This window comes from Drosophila bipectinata, chromosome 2R (genome assembly GCF_030179905.1).
Source record: "Drosophila bipectinata strain 14024-0381.07 chromosome 2R, DbipHiC1v2, whole genome shotgun sequence".
Taxonomy (NCBI): domain Eukaryota; kingdom Metazoa; phylum Arthropoda; class Insecta; order Diptera; family Drosophilidae; genus Drosophila; species Drosophila bipectinata.
The window spans coordinates 20,406,086-20,421,164 of NC_091737.1; the positions used below are offsets into that span (position 1 = coordinate 20,406,086).

Sequence of the window (15,079 nt, forward strand, 5' to 3'; positions counted from 1 at the left end):
AGTTACTATGATGAGAATAACAATAGAAAATTTTAAAAAGGCTGAAAATATTCATTAAAAAGTACATAAAAATTGAGGTTGAGGTTTAAGGCTTCTTTAAGCCTTTAAGAAACACATGTGATATTTACATAGTATTAGACTATTTATTTGGTAAATATTATACATAGATAACGTCCCAAATTTCACCCCAGTCAGAGTTATCTTTAAGATACAAACATATTTTCTAATTGCCAGACTGTACTCCAGGTACTGAGATTTCAAAACCCACCCCTAAATCCCAAATGCTAACTACATTTTCACCACGATAATATCAAAACAATAGAATACTTAATTTATTATAAAAAATAATACTAAATCATTTTATATATAAAAATTATAAGCTAGTTAGTGAAAATAAAATTAAAAAACAGTAACAATTGATGCTAAGTTCATTTAAATTTTAAAATGCCAACGACGAAATCGATAGACAAGCGGGCGATATCGTTATCGATCGCTGGCAATGTACTAATTTTCCCTAACGCGTGTTTGAATTTAACAAGCGAACGGGGTGGAAAGAGGAAAGAGCAATAACGCGACGCCAGTTAAAAAAATTGCTGTACACTATATCGGGATAAACACAAATCGAATTTAGGGCGCTGATCGCAGTGATCTCTACACAAAATCCCCCAAAAAATGCCCCGGGCAACGAAAAAGGCGAAGGAGAAGGAGACGGCGGAGCCAGTAGCGCCCAAAAAGCGTCAGGCGCCTTCCAAGAAATCCAAGAAAACTGCAGCCACCGCGGAGAAGGAAAATGAGGTGTCAGGCCAGGATCACACCCAGGCCGCCATAGATGGATCCCAGCAGGCCGTGTATGCGTTGATGCGACATGCTGAACACAAGGAGTCCATGCACCAGAAGTACGTGAAGGAGATGCAGCATCTGTACACAAGGGTAAGCGCTGAGGCGTCTCCACATCAATACGCTCAATTGGGAATTACCCGAATTTGAATGAATTTCCAGATGGGACACGAGGCCTTCCTAGCCACCTTCATCGGGGTTCTAAAAGCGGTCCTAGAGGCGGAGGAAAACAACGAGAATGGCAACCGTGCTCTCAACTTTTGCGCCGCCTTTGTTTCCAGCTTCGCTTCGGAGCTCACACATCCTATGCTGCCGGAAACCTTCCACTGGCTTCTCACTGTGAGTAGCTACTGTACTTAGCCTACTTTTCGGGGCACTAATATTTTATTTCCATCCAAACAGACCTATTCCGGCAATCCGTACATTCGTTATCGCATGTGCTACTTTGTGAATCTCATACTGAAGGTATTGGGCCCAAATGCGGCTCTGGACGACACACAGTGCGACGAAATCCTTGACGTGATGTTGGAACGTGTTAAGGACGTTTCGCCAAGCGTGCGAAAGCAAGCCGTGCTGGCCATGCAGCGTCTCCAAATTCCGGATAACCCCAGCGATCCTGTGGTGTGTGCCTATGTATATCATCTGTCCTCCGATCCATCGCCTAGTGTGCGCCAGTGCATCATAACGTGTATGGGAAGGAACTACATTACCGTGCCTCACATCCTGCAGCGTCTGTGGGATGTGGACGAGAAGGTGCGTCGTCACACGTACCTCAATATGTGTAACTATCCGGTCCGCTCCTACAAAGTGGCTCAGCGGCTCACCTTGCTGGAGCAGGGCCTTAACGAGAGCTCGGCCAACGTACGAAAAACGGTGATTAACTTTATGCTCAAGGCCTGGATCGAGTCGTACCAACAGAACTTCATCCAACTGACGGCGGCCCTAAAGCTGGACTCCAACGAGGAAGAACTGCTTCGCTTCCGTCGCGTTGCCAAGCAGATGCTGCGCGTAATCTTCGAGCAGACGGACATTGACCAGCTAGTGGCGCTGCTTCCCCTGAGCGACGACTGCGAGCTGCATCGTTGCATCCCCCACGAATCTCTCAATGTGGAGCTGCTTCTCTACTGGCAGTGTCTTAGCGACTATCTGGAAACCGTGCCGCAGGAAACGGACCCAGTTCTGCCGGAACTGAGTGTTTTCTGTACTTACGTTGAAAAGTAAGACTTCGATTTGATATTTTATAGCCTTGAACCCTTCTAATAAGTCTGTTTGCTCTTGTAGATTCTGCCAGTTTCAAAAACCTGACATGGACAAGTTTGCCCAAGTGGAGTTCCAAAATATGCTGCTCTCTTTGGTGGAGATCTTGCAGTCCTACGACCTGGGCGATGAAATAGGTCGTGAGAATCTGCGAAAGCTGATCCACACTCTGCTAAAAGACTGTCTGCTAGACCACAAAATTGTCGCAGTTTTGGTCCGGTGTATGGAACAGCTGGAGACCGACATGAACGACAGGATGCAGTTCTTCATTGAGATCATCTACGATCTGTGCGAACTGAATACCAAGCAAAATGAGCTTGTACACGACCGAAATCTGATCAATAAGTTGCTGGACGACTTGGACACGCCGCTCAAGATGAGGATAACTGCTTTGAAGGTTAGAATCCTGGAGCTGGAGGAACAGGAGGACACGTTCGTGCGTCAAAAGGAGTACATCCGAGCCCAGGCGGTAACCGAGGAGAAGGCAATCGCCACCGAGGACTACACGGAGTTGATACGTCCCCTGCTTGAGCGGCATGGCGGCCTAGAAATGCCAGCCCGTCCCAAGCTCTCCAAACAGGATCGCGTTCTCAAGGGATTGTACGTTTCGTACTACATGGTGGCCTCTCCGCATGTCACCACGCTCACTCCGAGCATCTGTCAGCTGTACAAAGACTTCATCTGCCGCTACTTGCACTCCACCGAAGTGGACATCTTCGAGTGGGCCATCAAGTGCGGAACCAGCTACAGCATGTTCTACGAGGCCTACGCCAAGGAGGTGTTTGAGGTTGTGGTGGAGCAGTTCTGCAACAACAATGTGGTGCGTCTGTGCGAGACGGCAGCCAACTGCATGCTGGAGATGTTGGACCACCATGGCCTGGAATACTTCAGCGAGTTCAACCAGGGTAACGGCGGAGGCAATACCAGCCACCTATCCAAGTCCAAGCGGCGCCAGTTGTACAACATCGACCTCTACGATGATGACGACGATGGAAGCACATCCCAAACCAACGAACAGACCACCGACATTATTGTCGTCATGTGCCACTACATGGAAAGGGTGCAGAACAAAGGCGTGGGTGTGGCCATAGCGAGGGGCCTCTGCCGGCTGGTGCTCCGCGGGCACCTGGACGACCGTCCGGAAGTGCTGGAGCTGCTTCTGAAGCGCTACTTCAACCCGAACACGGAGCCCATCATCAGCCAGGTGCTGGGCATGTTTTTCGAGCAGCTGGTGGCCCGCAAGCAACAGCAACTCCTCCAGCCCTGCCTGCTGAACACCCTGTGGCTGATCATGAACTGCAGTTTCGACTCGCCCCTAAACGGCGTCCAGCCGGATCATGTAACCAAGTTCTTCATCGACCTGACCCTGCAGGAATCGAGCACCCCACAGACGAATATCCACAACAAAATCGCACTGAGTTTCCTCCACTACATCCACAACTACTTTACGGAGCGCAAGGAGATGTGCCGTCTGTTGGCCAAAGAACTGACCAATCTGAAGGTGAACGTCTTCAACGGGCCGGACATTAAGAGTGAAATGCTCGACATGGCAGACAAGCTGATCGCAGTAAGTGTTCTCCAACTATTGGTCTGGTTAGGTCCTACATTTAAGGTTTCCATCTTTGTAGAACGAATTGGAACCGCGCATGACAAAGAATTTCGAGGACTTCAAGCTTATGGTGAATGGTAGCTTTAATCCGCCCGCCCGCAAGAACCCGGAGGACGGCGACAGTGATGACGACTGTGACACGGCCACAGTTACCACTCTACAATCTGAAACTGTGGTTCCGGCCCCGGCTACAGCTACAGCTCCTGCTGCAGAACCAGCTGATCCCAATCTCGAAGAATCTTCAACCGAAGCCACACTGACAAACTCCAATAAGGACACAACGACGCAAGAGAGCGAGGAAACAGCCCAGGTAGCCGCGCCTGCAGCCCCAGCAGCTGCCGAGACCCCAACGCCCGCCGCAGAGCCCATCATTACCACCTTTGGGCGAGACAACATTGTAGGACTTCGATACTTGCGACGCTCCTTGGCGGCCAGCCAGTCGGAGGTCGAGGGAATTTTGGGAGAGCAGGCATCGGAAGCTGAAAAAGAGCCAGAAGCAGAAGCCCAAAAGGAGAAGACTCCCGAAGCGCAGGCGGTGCAGACATCCAAGAGGAATCTCCGCAGGCCGCAAATGCAGCGTCGGCTGGAAAGGGCCATGGCCAGGTCATCGAAAACCCCCGAAAAGACTCTGGAGCCGCAGGATTCAGAAGCAGAAACCATTCCCGAGAGTCCTGTAAGGGCAGAAAAGGTAAGGGATTGTAATTCTAATCAGGATGTAGCAAGGATATTAACTTTTTATCATTTCAAGTCGAACGATTCTGAGGTCATTGACGCTTCTCCAGTCGCTGCCTCTCCGAATGCAACCAGCGCTCCCAATGCCAGCCACGTGCGACTGCGAACGCTGCGAAATCGGAAAGCCCCGGGAGCATCCACATCCCAGACCACCACAACCGCAACCGCCGCCAGCAAAGTGAGTAATGTGCGCATGCGCTAGGAGCTGTAGTCACTCGAAAAGGGATTCAGGCAGCAAGAGATCCACCTCGTTGGGAAAGGACAAGCACACTTTGTTTAGTTTAAGCTTCAAGTTGCAATCTACATTAACAATCAACAATGTTTCCAAAACTGAAATCCAATACGTTGTTTCCTTTAAGTCTGCAATGTCTTGTCTGTAATGATGCACTAGCTTAGAATCTCGCATCCCTTGGGTTTCCTGCTTCATTTGTTTTAAACGTTCTTTTTTTTTTTGTTTCCTTTGATTTTGTTCTCCTTAGCGGAAAGTTTTGGCCCTGGAGACGCCCATGCGGAATGGCCGGAAAAGAATACTCCGGCGAACGAGTAGCGATCACCACTCCCGATCCTTCCAGACAACTGGCTCGCCAGCCTCCTCCTCTCCTCGCAACTCTCCGCTGCGCAAGCAACAGCGCCTGGACGAACGGAGCTCTCGTCGGGAGCGATTGGTCCAGAACACGAACAGTCCAACGGAGAGTACTTCCTCGGTGAAGGAGAACCGGATGCCGCCCAAGGCAGCCGAAACGGAGTCAGAGTCGGAAAAGGAATCGGAAGCCGAGGAACCTGTGCCTAAGCCCAAATCCACCAAATCCAAGCAGCCCGTCAACAAGACCCTAAGCTCTGTGAGAACTATGCCCAGCAGCAGCACTCCCAAGGCCTCCCCGAAGGTGACCACCCGGAATGCGGCGCGAGCCCAACGAATCAACTCAATGTGCATGACCCGCAAGCGGATGTCGCTCGAGATGAATCTCAGTGGCGGTCAGCTGCAGGTGTCCACACCCAAGCGGGTCACCCGGGCCGTCGTCGCCTCAACATCCCTGTCCGGGTCGGCGGATAGAACGCGGGGTCGTCGGAAAGCTGTCTAATCTCTACTCAATGTTCTGGTTCAATCTGTACAATATTTATGTAATTTAGCGTTGTAGGTACTAACCATAGGGAATATTTTTAATAAATAATCGTTTAATTTAAAATTTAAACCCCTGGAGCGTTCGGTTTTATAAAATGGTTTATAATTTATTGAAAATATCCGTAAATGCGTATAATTGTGTATTTTGATGCTGCTGGTAACTGGCATGGGAGCCAGCATGCTTCGATAAGTACATGCTGAGATTCGATCGATACGAATGAAGAGCAGTGATTACAGATTAGTCCTTAGGGCTACGAGGGATGGTTACGGGGGTTAAGGCAACGACGGTCGTTTGGAACATTTCCAGGTGACGGGTGGTGACTTAAAATACAATCGAGGTTCGTTCGAGGAGGGGGGGGAGTATTAAAGTTTAAGGCCATTGAGTTTGTGGGCCGTCGTGTGCAGATCCCATTCGTGCTGCTGCAGGGCCGCGAAGGAATCGGCCAGACTGAGATTCGCCTCGCTGACCAGATTCTGCAGCTTGATCAACTTGATGGACTTGTGGACATCCCAGTTGATGAACTCCAGGGCTCCCAGGCAGCGAGTCGGAGTGCTCTGTGGAAGAAGGCGTTAGTTACCCTTTTTTTTGGAGTTTCTGATAAGAAGTATACTCACATCCTTTCCCAATACTTTCACCATGATGCGCACTTCATCCGAGTCCACGCCGCGTTCGCAACCCTTCGGTTTCTTGTCGGAGAACTCCAACAGGTCTTCGCAGCTCACGGAGTTGGAGTCCGCCAGCCGTGCTGCTGTGGCTGCGAAATACTCGGCTTCAGTCTGAGGCTTTGCGGTGGCTACTGGCTGGGTAGGTAAGCTGGTCTCTCCTCCAATGGAGTTCCGACTCATGGCCATGTTAACGGAGGCTCGGACCTTCTTGAAAAGCGCATTCCCCGACAGCTCGTTGTCCGCACTGGAATACCGGCGACTTGCCGCATCCGGAGCCACTTCTGCCGGTGGCTGGGCATCCTCCGACTCCACAGCACTGCAGGTGCTAACCGGAGTGGCTGTCTTCCGGCTGCCTTCAATGTCCAGATTGCGCAGCTCGTCATCGGGGATCTGATCCGCTTCCTTGCCCTTGTTGTAGTGATCCTTCTGGATGGAGAAGTTGTAGAAGCCATCTGTGACGTCGGGCGACTGCAGGATCCCCTCCTTGCTGGAATCCGACTCCAAGATGGATTCAAACTGCAGCGAAGCGGTGTCTGTGAGTCCCGCAGCGTCGGCCGGGGCGAGCTTGTCCAGATTCTGGTAGGTGTGACTTGGTTCTCCACCCACAGAAGGCATGTTCTCGTACTCCCGCTCCGACGGACGCACCGGGCGCCTCATGCTGCTGGGCCGGACTGCCGCCACCACCTCGATGGAGCGGCTCTTCTGAAGCTGCTGGGATGGGGAGCTGGTGGATACATCGTTGGCTTTCCCGGATTCATCGCCAAAGTCCGCCAGCTTGCTGAGGGTTCGTTGCAGCCCGTTGGCCGGAATAATCAGCGGATACTTGCGCACATGCCGCTTGGTGCTGGTCTTCACCTGCTTCTTGCCCTCTCGCGGTGGCAAGGGTATGGGATTAGAGGCCTCGGGCTCTGGTAGCTGCTCCGGTTGCTTCTCCGGTTCGGGGAACTTGTAGCTGCCGTGAACCATGTAGCTGGGGCTCTCGCAAGCCTCCAGCGATGGCGAGTTGGCGTTGGCGGTGTCGTCATGCTGGCGCCCCAAGGTGGCGGAAAACTCTGCCTTCCGCACCCGCTGGGCAGCTCCACGGGTGGGCAGGGTCATGGGTCGCTGCGACTGGTGCAGGCTCTGCAAGTCGAACTCATCGGTGTCCAGATGGCGGAGCAGAGTGGCTGCAGGACTGGGTCCGATGTCTAGTAGGGTCTTCCTCTCGATGAGGCTATTGTAGGCCTCGAGTCCCTCCTTTCCTATCAGCGACTGTCGGGGGAAGGGGAATAAAATTTAAAAAAAAAATTAAATAAAAAGAACTAAAGGTTAAAGGTTACTAAAATATGGTAACTGTATTAATAACACCCCGATATTGAAATTCAGAATTAGGTTTCCTTTATTAAATCCCTTTAAATATGCACAACTTTTTATTTTTCTTAATTTTTTTTTTGATTACCAATTAACATGTTTGGTTCTTGGAATGCAAACTCTTTTCTGGTTTTAATTATTTTTTGTTAAATATTTATCTTAGTTAAGAATTTAGTTTTTAGTTTTTTAGTTTAGGTCGATTTTGAGTCATTAATATAGGGGCTTGTTGTGTATAATACTCGAGTAGATTTTTAGGTTCTCTGGGTTGAAACGCTTCGAACGCATAGTTTAGAATATCGCCATAGTTGTATACATATATTTAGGTTGATTTTAGAGTCAATTAGGTGTATATATAATCTGTATATATCATATTTTCAATTCGAGTTATCCATAAATGCATAGAATGCGAAAATCTTTTAGTAAGTATTCCATATATAATATATATTCTTAGTGAGGTTATCAAAAATGTTCAATTCAATTCAAGTGATTTTTTATTTTTTATTTTGGATTAGTTTTAGTTCCAATCTTATAGATACTTTTAGGGTTTTGATAGCTTAAATGCTTCTGAATCTGAATCGGGTTTTTAATCTTTATCTTTGGTTTTTGTTTTTTATAAAAAATGCACGCGTCAGGATATGGCACATAATCCTGATCAGGGACGAATCCTGATCCGACGAATGTCTTCTGATGTGTGGACAAGTTCTGAGGATTGTCAACAGTTGTGTGTGTGTATCGGATGTGTGTGTATGTCGGTTGATGTTGTTGTTCCGCCGTGTCTGTGTGTGTGAGTCTTAAAATTACCGCCTTCGAGCCTGAAAAGTTGGAGCACTCTCCGGCCATAGGTAATACTCTACCCTGTCTAGTTCCCCACCCGATCCTGTGTGCCGCCTTGGAATACTGTTTCCGACAACCAAGCTCTTGCTGGGATTTCTTTACAAAAAAAACTTGTTGAACTTTTTCTATTCCACTTGGAAGCCATTCATTATTTTGTTCTATATCTCTAAAGATTATATTTGATTCTGGGGGGTGAAAGATTTGAAGATTTCAAGATTCTATCGTTTGTAGTCTACGGTATTGAGTATTTTTAGAGAGATCTAGAGAGTTGGATGATCGATGAGGATGATGGAGCTGATTCAATGGGTTGGAAGCTGCGCATGCGCGGAGCACGCACATCATTATTATCTGTTCTGAGAGGTCTTCGGTGTTTTCCTATAAGGCACACTCTCATCTCGTTACCAAAAAATGCAAATACAAAAAATATATATCCTATTCGCTGTAAATACTTCTACAATTTACTCTTCGACCCGCCATCCTCGCCCTCCATCTCCTTCCTTCCATCCAAACACACACGCACACACACAAACACACAACACCGCCCGCATCCCATTCCTAGCCATCCATCCTCCTCCTCCTCCATGGTCGCCATCTAATCCGACAACACGTTGCCGAACAGTAAATTGAGAACGTATTTCAGCATTTTCCTTAGTTATGGAGCCGGGCTGGGCGGGATCCGGGGCGCCACGAACTCGCGTCGGAACTGGAACTCATCGCCGCTCTCCGTGCTCGACGAGGAGGAGCTGTCGCTGGACCTCCTCACCCCTGCCACTGCCACCGCAGTGCCCGCTCCCGCTAAGCCAATGATCGTGGTGGCGGAGTGCTGCTGGTGCTGCATCTGCCGCCAGTGCATCTCGTGCTGCTTCACCGCCGAGGCGTGTATCTTCTCCGGCCAGTGGAACTCTGTGGGTCGCTGCGGCTTGGTCAGCAGCGATCCTGCCGAGAGCTGGCGCTGCTTCAGTTCCTCCGGCGAGCTGCCCACGAAGTGACTGGACGTGGGACTCTTTCCCGTCAGCCGACTGATGTCGAACTCGTGGAGAGCAGCTCCTCCGCTCATTGGTCGTTGCAGGCCGGCTCCTGCTCCGGCCCTGTAGGTGGCCTGCACGGCCGAGGAGGCAGCCGAGGAGGATCCCGATCCCGATCCCGGCAACTCCGAGCCATTGAGGATGTAACTCGTTTTCTGCCCGGAGCTCAGATAGCTGGCGTGTCCCACATTGTAGTTGTTGCCCGGCCCACGGCCTCCAAAGTCGTAGATGCGATCCTCGTACTGGAAGTGCTCGTAGCCACCGACTCCCATCCCAGCGCCACCCCGATGGAAGCTGCGTCGCTGCCCGCCCAGATTGTAGTGAGGCGCCGACTTGATGCTCGAGTTGGAGCCGTAGATCTGGCGAGGGGAGATTATGGCCTCGCGTTCGTCGTGGCAGGCTGACTGAACCTGGCGATTCAATCCCGCCCTGCGACGCCTCCCCAGTGAAGTGTTGGAGCTGTTGGTCACCCGGGCCCGGATGTCGCACTCGGAGCGGGCCAGACTTGGCTTCACCGGCTCCTCACCGCTGGAGGAACTGGAGTCCAAGGTCATGGGATTGTAACTGAGACGCCTGAGGGTGCGGGCCCTGATCGAGCGGGGCTTGTAGGACGCAGAGCGACGTGGCAGTGGCGCCTGGTGCTCCAGCCGCACCTGCCGCTGGATGACACCCCGCTCCCGCTGCGGCGGCTCCGACAGCACGGGCGAAATCGGGTGGAAGCTCTCGTTGAAGGAGGTCGACCGCTGGCGGTATCCCTTCGAGCCCAAGTACATGGAGCCGGCAGTTCCCGACTTGATGGGCGAGGCACTGGCCAGCATCTGCTTGGTGGCGCCGTTGCCGAATCTCTCGTAGCCCAGCTCATCCTTGAGACTGGTGTATCCCCCGGACATGACCACAGGGGGAGCGCTGAAAAGGGCCTCACCCTTCAGAGGGAAATGGAAGCTCTCTTGTGGACTGTAGCTGGACTTCTGGCTGCTCCTCCGCGACAGGGAGATGTTGGTGTCCCGCGAGGCAAAGCCCGTGTCCGGCGTACTGGACCGCTTGTCCTCCAGCGGCTTGGGATCCACGGAAGCCGTGGCGGCAGCGCTCAGCTGGGCCTGGTTGTGCATGTACTGCAAGTGCTTGTCCAGGTGACTGGTGGCCGCGTTGAAATCGAACATGGTCTGCACTCCGTTGCTGTAGCTGTAGACGGCGGACTTCAAGCTGCCCGTGGCACTGCTGATGCCATCGTCCAGACTCATCAGCTGCGGCAGCTGATCGTTCAGGATGGTGTCGTTGGAGTCGCTCTTGTCCAGCTCCGTGTAGGTGTGCATAAAGTCGAGGTTCAGCGCCTTGAGAGTGTTCTCAATGTCCATGATGTTGTCATCGATGCTCTTGGTCTTTTGATTCTCCTCCCGTTCCCGTTCCCGCTCCAGGTTCAGGGGCCTGCTGAGGATTTCGCGCGACTTCTCGAACAGAAAGTCGGAGCTCTCCTTGTCGAAGATGGGCACCCGCAGGTCCGTTCCGTTCTTGATCTCGCTCAGGGAGCGGAAACGCTACACGGATCGGTAATGTGGAGGAGGAAACGAGAAAACAACCAAAACAAAAGCCAAACACAAACCAAAACAAGGAAATGAAACGGGCAATGATATGTGGGGGAGTAGAAAGAGCAGAGTGTAGACAAAACTCGGAGATTAGATCGTGTGTCAGGTCGCAGATCATCAGGATCTTTAAGGTCTAGCTCTAATGGAATAAAACTATAGTTCAGGATGCTCCAATTCCTCACCTGTATGTCCGGAATGCTTTGCAGCTCCTCGGAGAAGTTCTTCTTTTTGGAAAAGGGCGAGGCATTGCCGTGGGTGGGTGTCAGGGCAGTGCCGGAGGCTGCTCCGCCTCCCAGGGATCCAGACTTGTCAACGCTGTTGCTTAAATGCGGAAATCGAAAGCTGAACTTGCGCTTAGGACTGTGGGTGGCAGGCGTTTGGTCAGAAACCAGGTTGATCATGGATCTGAAACAAAGTAACCAAGTCTTAATATCAGACCATGAGTTGTAGATCCTCTCATGGAACTCACCTGGAGCTTATCTCGTTGGCAATTTCGATGGCATGATTCAGAATCTTTTCGTCCTTCACGGAAATGGGTTTCACCGTTCCCGAGGTCTTCTTCTTCGACAGCGTCGGCAACAATCCGTGCCCGTGCTTGTTGCCATTCGTGTCGCCGCTCTTCTGGCCCAGTTTGGCGGACATTTCCGCAAACTCGTTCTTGCTGTTAACATGGTCGAAACCTGGTGACTTGGGCTGGCTGCCCGACGCCCCGCTTATCGATCCAAACATGGAGTTGATCTCGTCCAGAAGAGACGGTCCAAAGTCCAGCTTATCGGCCGCCATCTCGTCGTCCGAAATCTCGTGGTACTCGTGCAGGTCATCCCCCACCGTCCGAGAGTTGGGACGCCAGCCAGCCTCGCCCGAATTAAGGCTCTTGCCGTCCCCACCGTAGTTGTTGTTCTGGAGAGCGAACTCCAGCTGCTCATCGTCGCTGCGGTTGAGGAAGAACGGATTGGTGGACCCGGTTCCGGTGGCAAAATCAAACGAGCTCTGTCCATTGGTGGCTATCAGCTTGGGCGTGTGCTCGGCGGATGGAATGAATGTGGGGTTCATGGAGGTGGTGCTGCTGGCACCCTCCGGGAAGTATCCGCTGGCCGTTTGCAATGAATCCGGGCTCGTTGGCGTCGGCGGCAGCAGGAGTGGGGTTTGTTCGATATCCTCCGAAGGCTTGTAGGGCGTTACTATCTGCTTGGGGACGTGGTTGTACTACAGGGAAGGAAACACAATAAGTAGGTGCTCACGACTGGGACATGGAGGCTACTTACATTTTGTGAGCTGCCCAGAAAGGCGATATCCCCGAAAGTGGCTCCATCGATGCCCACATGGCCGGTATGCTTGAAGTCGTTCTGCGGCTTGGAAATCATCTCCGTGCGCAGCTTGCGCTTGCTGATCCGGTGGTCGCTGGCTCGGCTGAAGGAGTCCCGGCTGGAGCTGGGTAAGCCCTCGAGGAAGGCCACCGTGTTGGAGGGGTTGAAGTAGCCCGTTTTTCCCGTGCTCAGCACTCCCTTCCAGAAGGGTGTTCCCGTATTCCTATCCAGCACGGTGATGTTGTCTCCCTGACGGTACAAAAGATGATCCTTCTTCGGCTCCGCACAGTTGACCACCGCCTTTAGCTGCTCTGGCTTCATGTCCGGCAGCTGATCGTAAATCTCGCCAAACCGCGGACGCTTGGCGGCGTCGTCCTGCCAGCACTTCATCATCAGGGTATAATACTCGCTGGGACAGCAATCGGGCTGCTCCAGCCGCTGATAGTTGGGCGAGTCGATGGCTTCGAGAATCTGCAGACCCGTGAGCGCAGCCCAGGGCTGGAAGCCGTACGAGAACATCTCCCACAGGCAGACGCCGTAGGCCCACACGTCCGAGGCGTTGGTGAAGCGCAGGTAGTTGATGCACTCGGGGGCACACCAAGCGATCGGCAGCTTCAGGTTCACATTGAAATTAGTCTTGTAGTAGTCCTTGCCCACACCCAGTGCGCGCGACAGTCCAAAGTCCGATATCTTGACCTTGTCCTTGCTGAATACGAGAATATTTCTGGCCGCCAGGTCCCGATGGATCAGGCGCTTCTGCTCCAGATAGCGCATTCCATTGCATATCTGCAGTGCGAACTCGCAGAGCGTGGGTATGGTGAGAAAACTGACCCGCAGACCGGAGTCCTTCAGGCACTCGAGCAGCGAACGGAGATGGGCCAGCTCGGTGACCAGCATCAGGGAGTCCGTAGCCAGGACAACGCCGTACAGTCGAACGATGTTCTCGTGCTCGATGGAATGCATGATAGCCGCCTCCTTGAGGAACTCCATCGGATTCGATTGCATGCGCTCCCTGCAGAGGCACTTAATGGCCACTTGGATCTAGAAACGATCGGATGCAATTAGTGGTGATTACATTGTGAGCTCAAGAGGATCGTTTACGGACTCACCCTTTCGCTGCCATTGGTCCAGACTCCCTGCTGAACAATTCCGAACTCCCCGGTGCCCAGCTGCTTGTTGACGCTGATCGAGTCCGCCGGGATGATGTGCTTGTTGTTGGGCACCTTGCCGGGGGAGCCCGCTCCATTTTTGGCAGCCAACGATGAGCTGGCGGCGGTACTGCCATCTTGGGAGACTTGGGCCGTGCCTGGGGTCTCCTCGCGCTTCACTATCGTGGCGGGCGCCTGCAGCAGACGCTTGATCTTGCTGAGGTAGCTGTGGGGAAAGTGTTTCTCGTAGAACTTGCGAAGCCTCCGGATTTCCGGTCGCGAGAGCCCGATAAAACGCAAATCCTCATCCGCCGCATATTTGAACTGGGCTGCGTTCGTTATTTTCAATTCATTTCTGTTGGGAATGCAATGGGGGGGGGAGAAAATTAGAGAAGAGTGGAAAAGTGAAAAGTGTGGCAGGTGGGGGTCTGAGTGGGAGTCGCTTCCGCTTTCTGGGTCACTCACTTGACGGCATTGTAGTACTGCTGCAGCTCGGACTCTGTGAGGAATTCGTATAAATCAATTTGTGGACACTCTGGAGAGAGAGGAGAAGAGAATATATATAAATAAACACATTAAGATCTTCGGGTACATAAACGATAAACGACCACACAAAAGAAACAAATCCCGGGGCCCTTATCTTTGATGTTTTCATTGCTCGGCATCGGGGAACTAAAAAGGGGGGAATACCCTAGGCAATAAATAACTTCCTTAACGATCGATCCGCCAACGCACTGGCCCAGAGATTCGATTTGGTTCGTTCTACCCCCAAAAATTATTTAAAAAACACACATCTCCATTATCGGAGCGGCTCTTGAATACGAAAATGTTGAACAATTGCGGGGAAGTTAATAGGTATCAAGGGTATCATATTTCGGATGATATTTTCTGGTAATTGAAGCCGCGGAACCAGAGCCAGTCGGCCCATGAGCCAGATTAGAAACAAAAGCAAAGAATTGAAGAGGTAGAACTATTCTCTTGACCAGCGGTGTGTTTGTACGTGAGCACATTGACACAGAATTCTTATTGCCGTGCTGTTGGATGCTTCTTGTGGTGTTGTTGGTGCTCTGCTGCGCCCGCATTTGTCATTCAACCAACATCCAGGGGCCATTGTTTGTCCCCTCGGGAGTTGCGACAGAAGACGGAGGGGCTGCGCCTGCTGCTGGTGCTGATGCTGGTGGGGATGGGGATGGTATTGGATGAGCAACAAATGCAAGCAAACAGATTGCGGGGCTGATAAAGGCCCGCACCCGGGATCTTGGGATTTGCAATTTGACTCATCGCCGGATGGCCGGAAAACGGAGAACTAACCGTCGTATCGTGAGTGCAGCACTAATGGGTGCCGCTCCATTGTACTTTCCCGCAGGACTACGCTTGTCCTTGAATATGCAAAATAAAATCGATCGGCCAATACATACACGCACACACACTCACACACCCCAGGCCATCGCGCAACGGAACTACGTAGCGGAAGAAAACCAGTTTCCGGTTGATTTTCCTTCATTTTTCACTTGACACTTTCTAGCCGCATTTGTCGGCCTGATAACAGGATACTTTTTCGCCGATAATCTGAATTTTTTCTGTCAAACTTACCCATTTTACTCTCGC

The 15,079-nt window shown here is 51.6% G+C and overlaps 2 protein-coding genes across 3 annotated transcripts; one reads left to right on the forward strand and one right to left on the reverse strand.

Annotated features, from left to right (window-relative positions):
• Positions 1 to 455: 455 nt before the first annotated feature.
• On the forward strand, positions 456 to 5,598 carry Cap-G (Chromosome associated protein G). The gene is made up of 7 exons (XM_070278883.1): positions 456 to 930; positions 1,000 to 1,176; positions 1,240 to 2,054; positions 2,119 to 3,661; positions 3,723 to 4,391; positions 4,452 to 4,613; positions 4,915 to 5,598. Exons 1-7 carry the CDS (start codon positions 673 to 675, stop codon positions 5,515 to 5,517), a joined length of 4,227 nt encoding a protein of 1,408 aa, XP_070134984.1. The 5' UTR covers positions 456 to 672; the 3' UTR covers positions 5,518 to 5,598.
• A 73-nt stretch (positions 5,599 to 5,671) lies between these two features.
• Ack-like (activated Cdc42 kinase-like) lies at positions 5,672 to 14,837 on the reverse strand. Of its 2 annotated transcripts, XM_070278882.1 has the most exons (8): positions 14,783 to 14,837; positions 13,937 to 14,006; positions 13,433 to 13,826; positions 12,282 to 13,364; positions 11,486 to 12,222; positions 11,199 to 11,421; positions 6,174 to 7,475; positions 5,672 to 6,113 (listed from the first exon to the last, which is right to left on the reverse strand). In XM_070278882.1, exons 1-8 carry the CDS (start codon positions 14,820 to 14,822, stop codon positions 5,922 to 5,924), a joined length of 4,041 nt encoding a protein of 1,346 aa, XP_070134983.1. In that variant the 5' UTR covers positions 14,823 to 14,837; the 3' UTR covers positions 5,672 to 5,921. The 2 variants fall into 2 exon arrangements, with proteins under 2 accessions (XP_070134983.1, XP_070134982.1); XM_070278881.1 differs by lacking the exons at positions 5,672 to 6,113; positions 6,174 to 7,475 and adding an exon at positions 7,725 to 10,968.
• Positions 14,838 to 15,079: the final 242 nt, after the last annotated feature.

Excerpts from the sequence above, each read along its gene's own strand:
- Cap-G (XM_070278883.1), top strand. The coding sequence starts at position 673 with ATGCCCCGGGCAACGAAAAAGGCGAAGGAGAAGGAGACGGCGGAGCCA. Across the intron at positions 931-999 it reads TGCAGCATCTGTACACAAGG|ATGGGACACGAGGCCTTCCT; the intron begins GTAAGCGCTGAG and ends ATGAATTTCCAG. Across the intron at positions 1,177-1,239 it reads CCTTCCACTGGCTTCTCACT|ACCTATTCCGGCAATCCGTA; the intron begins GTGAGTAGCTAC and ends CCATCCAAACAG.
- Ack-like (XM_070278881.1), bottom strand. The coding sequence starts at position 14,822 with ATGGAGCGGCACCCATTAGTGCTGCACTCACGATACGACG. Across the intron at positions 12,223-12,281 it reads TTCTGGGCAGCTCACAAAAT|TACAACCACGTCCCCAAGCA; the intron begins GTAAGTAGCCTC and ends CCTTCCCTGTAG. Across the intron at positions 10,969-11,198 it reads AAAGCATTCCGGACATACAG|CGTTTCCGCTCCCTGAGCGA; the intron begins GTGAGGAATTGG and ends CGATCCGTGTAG.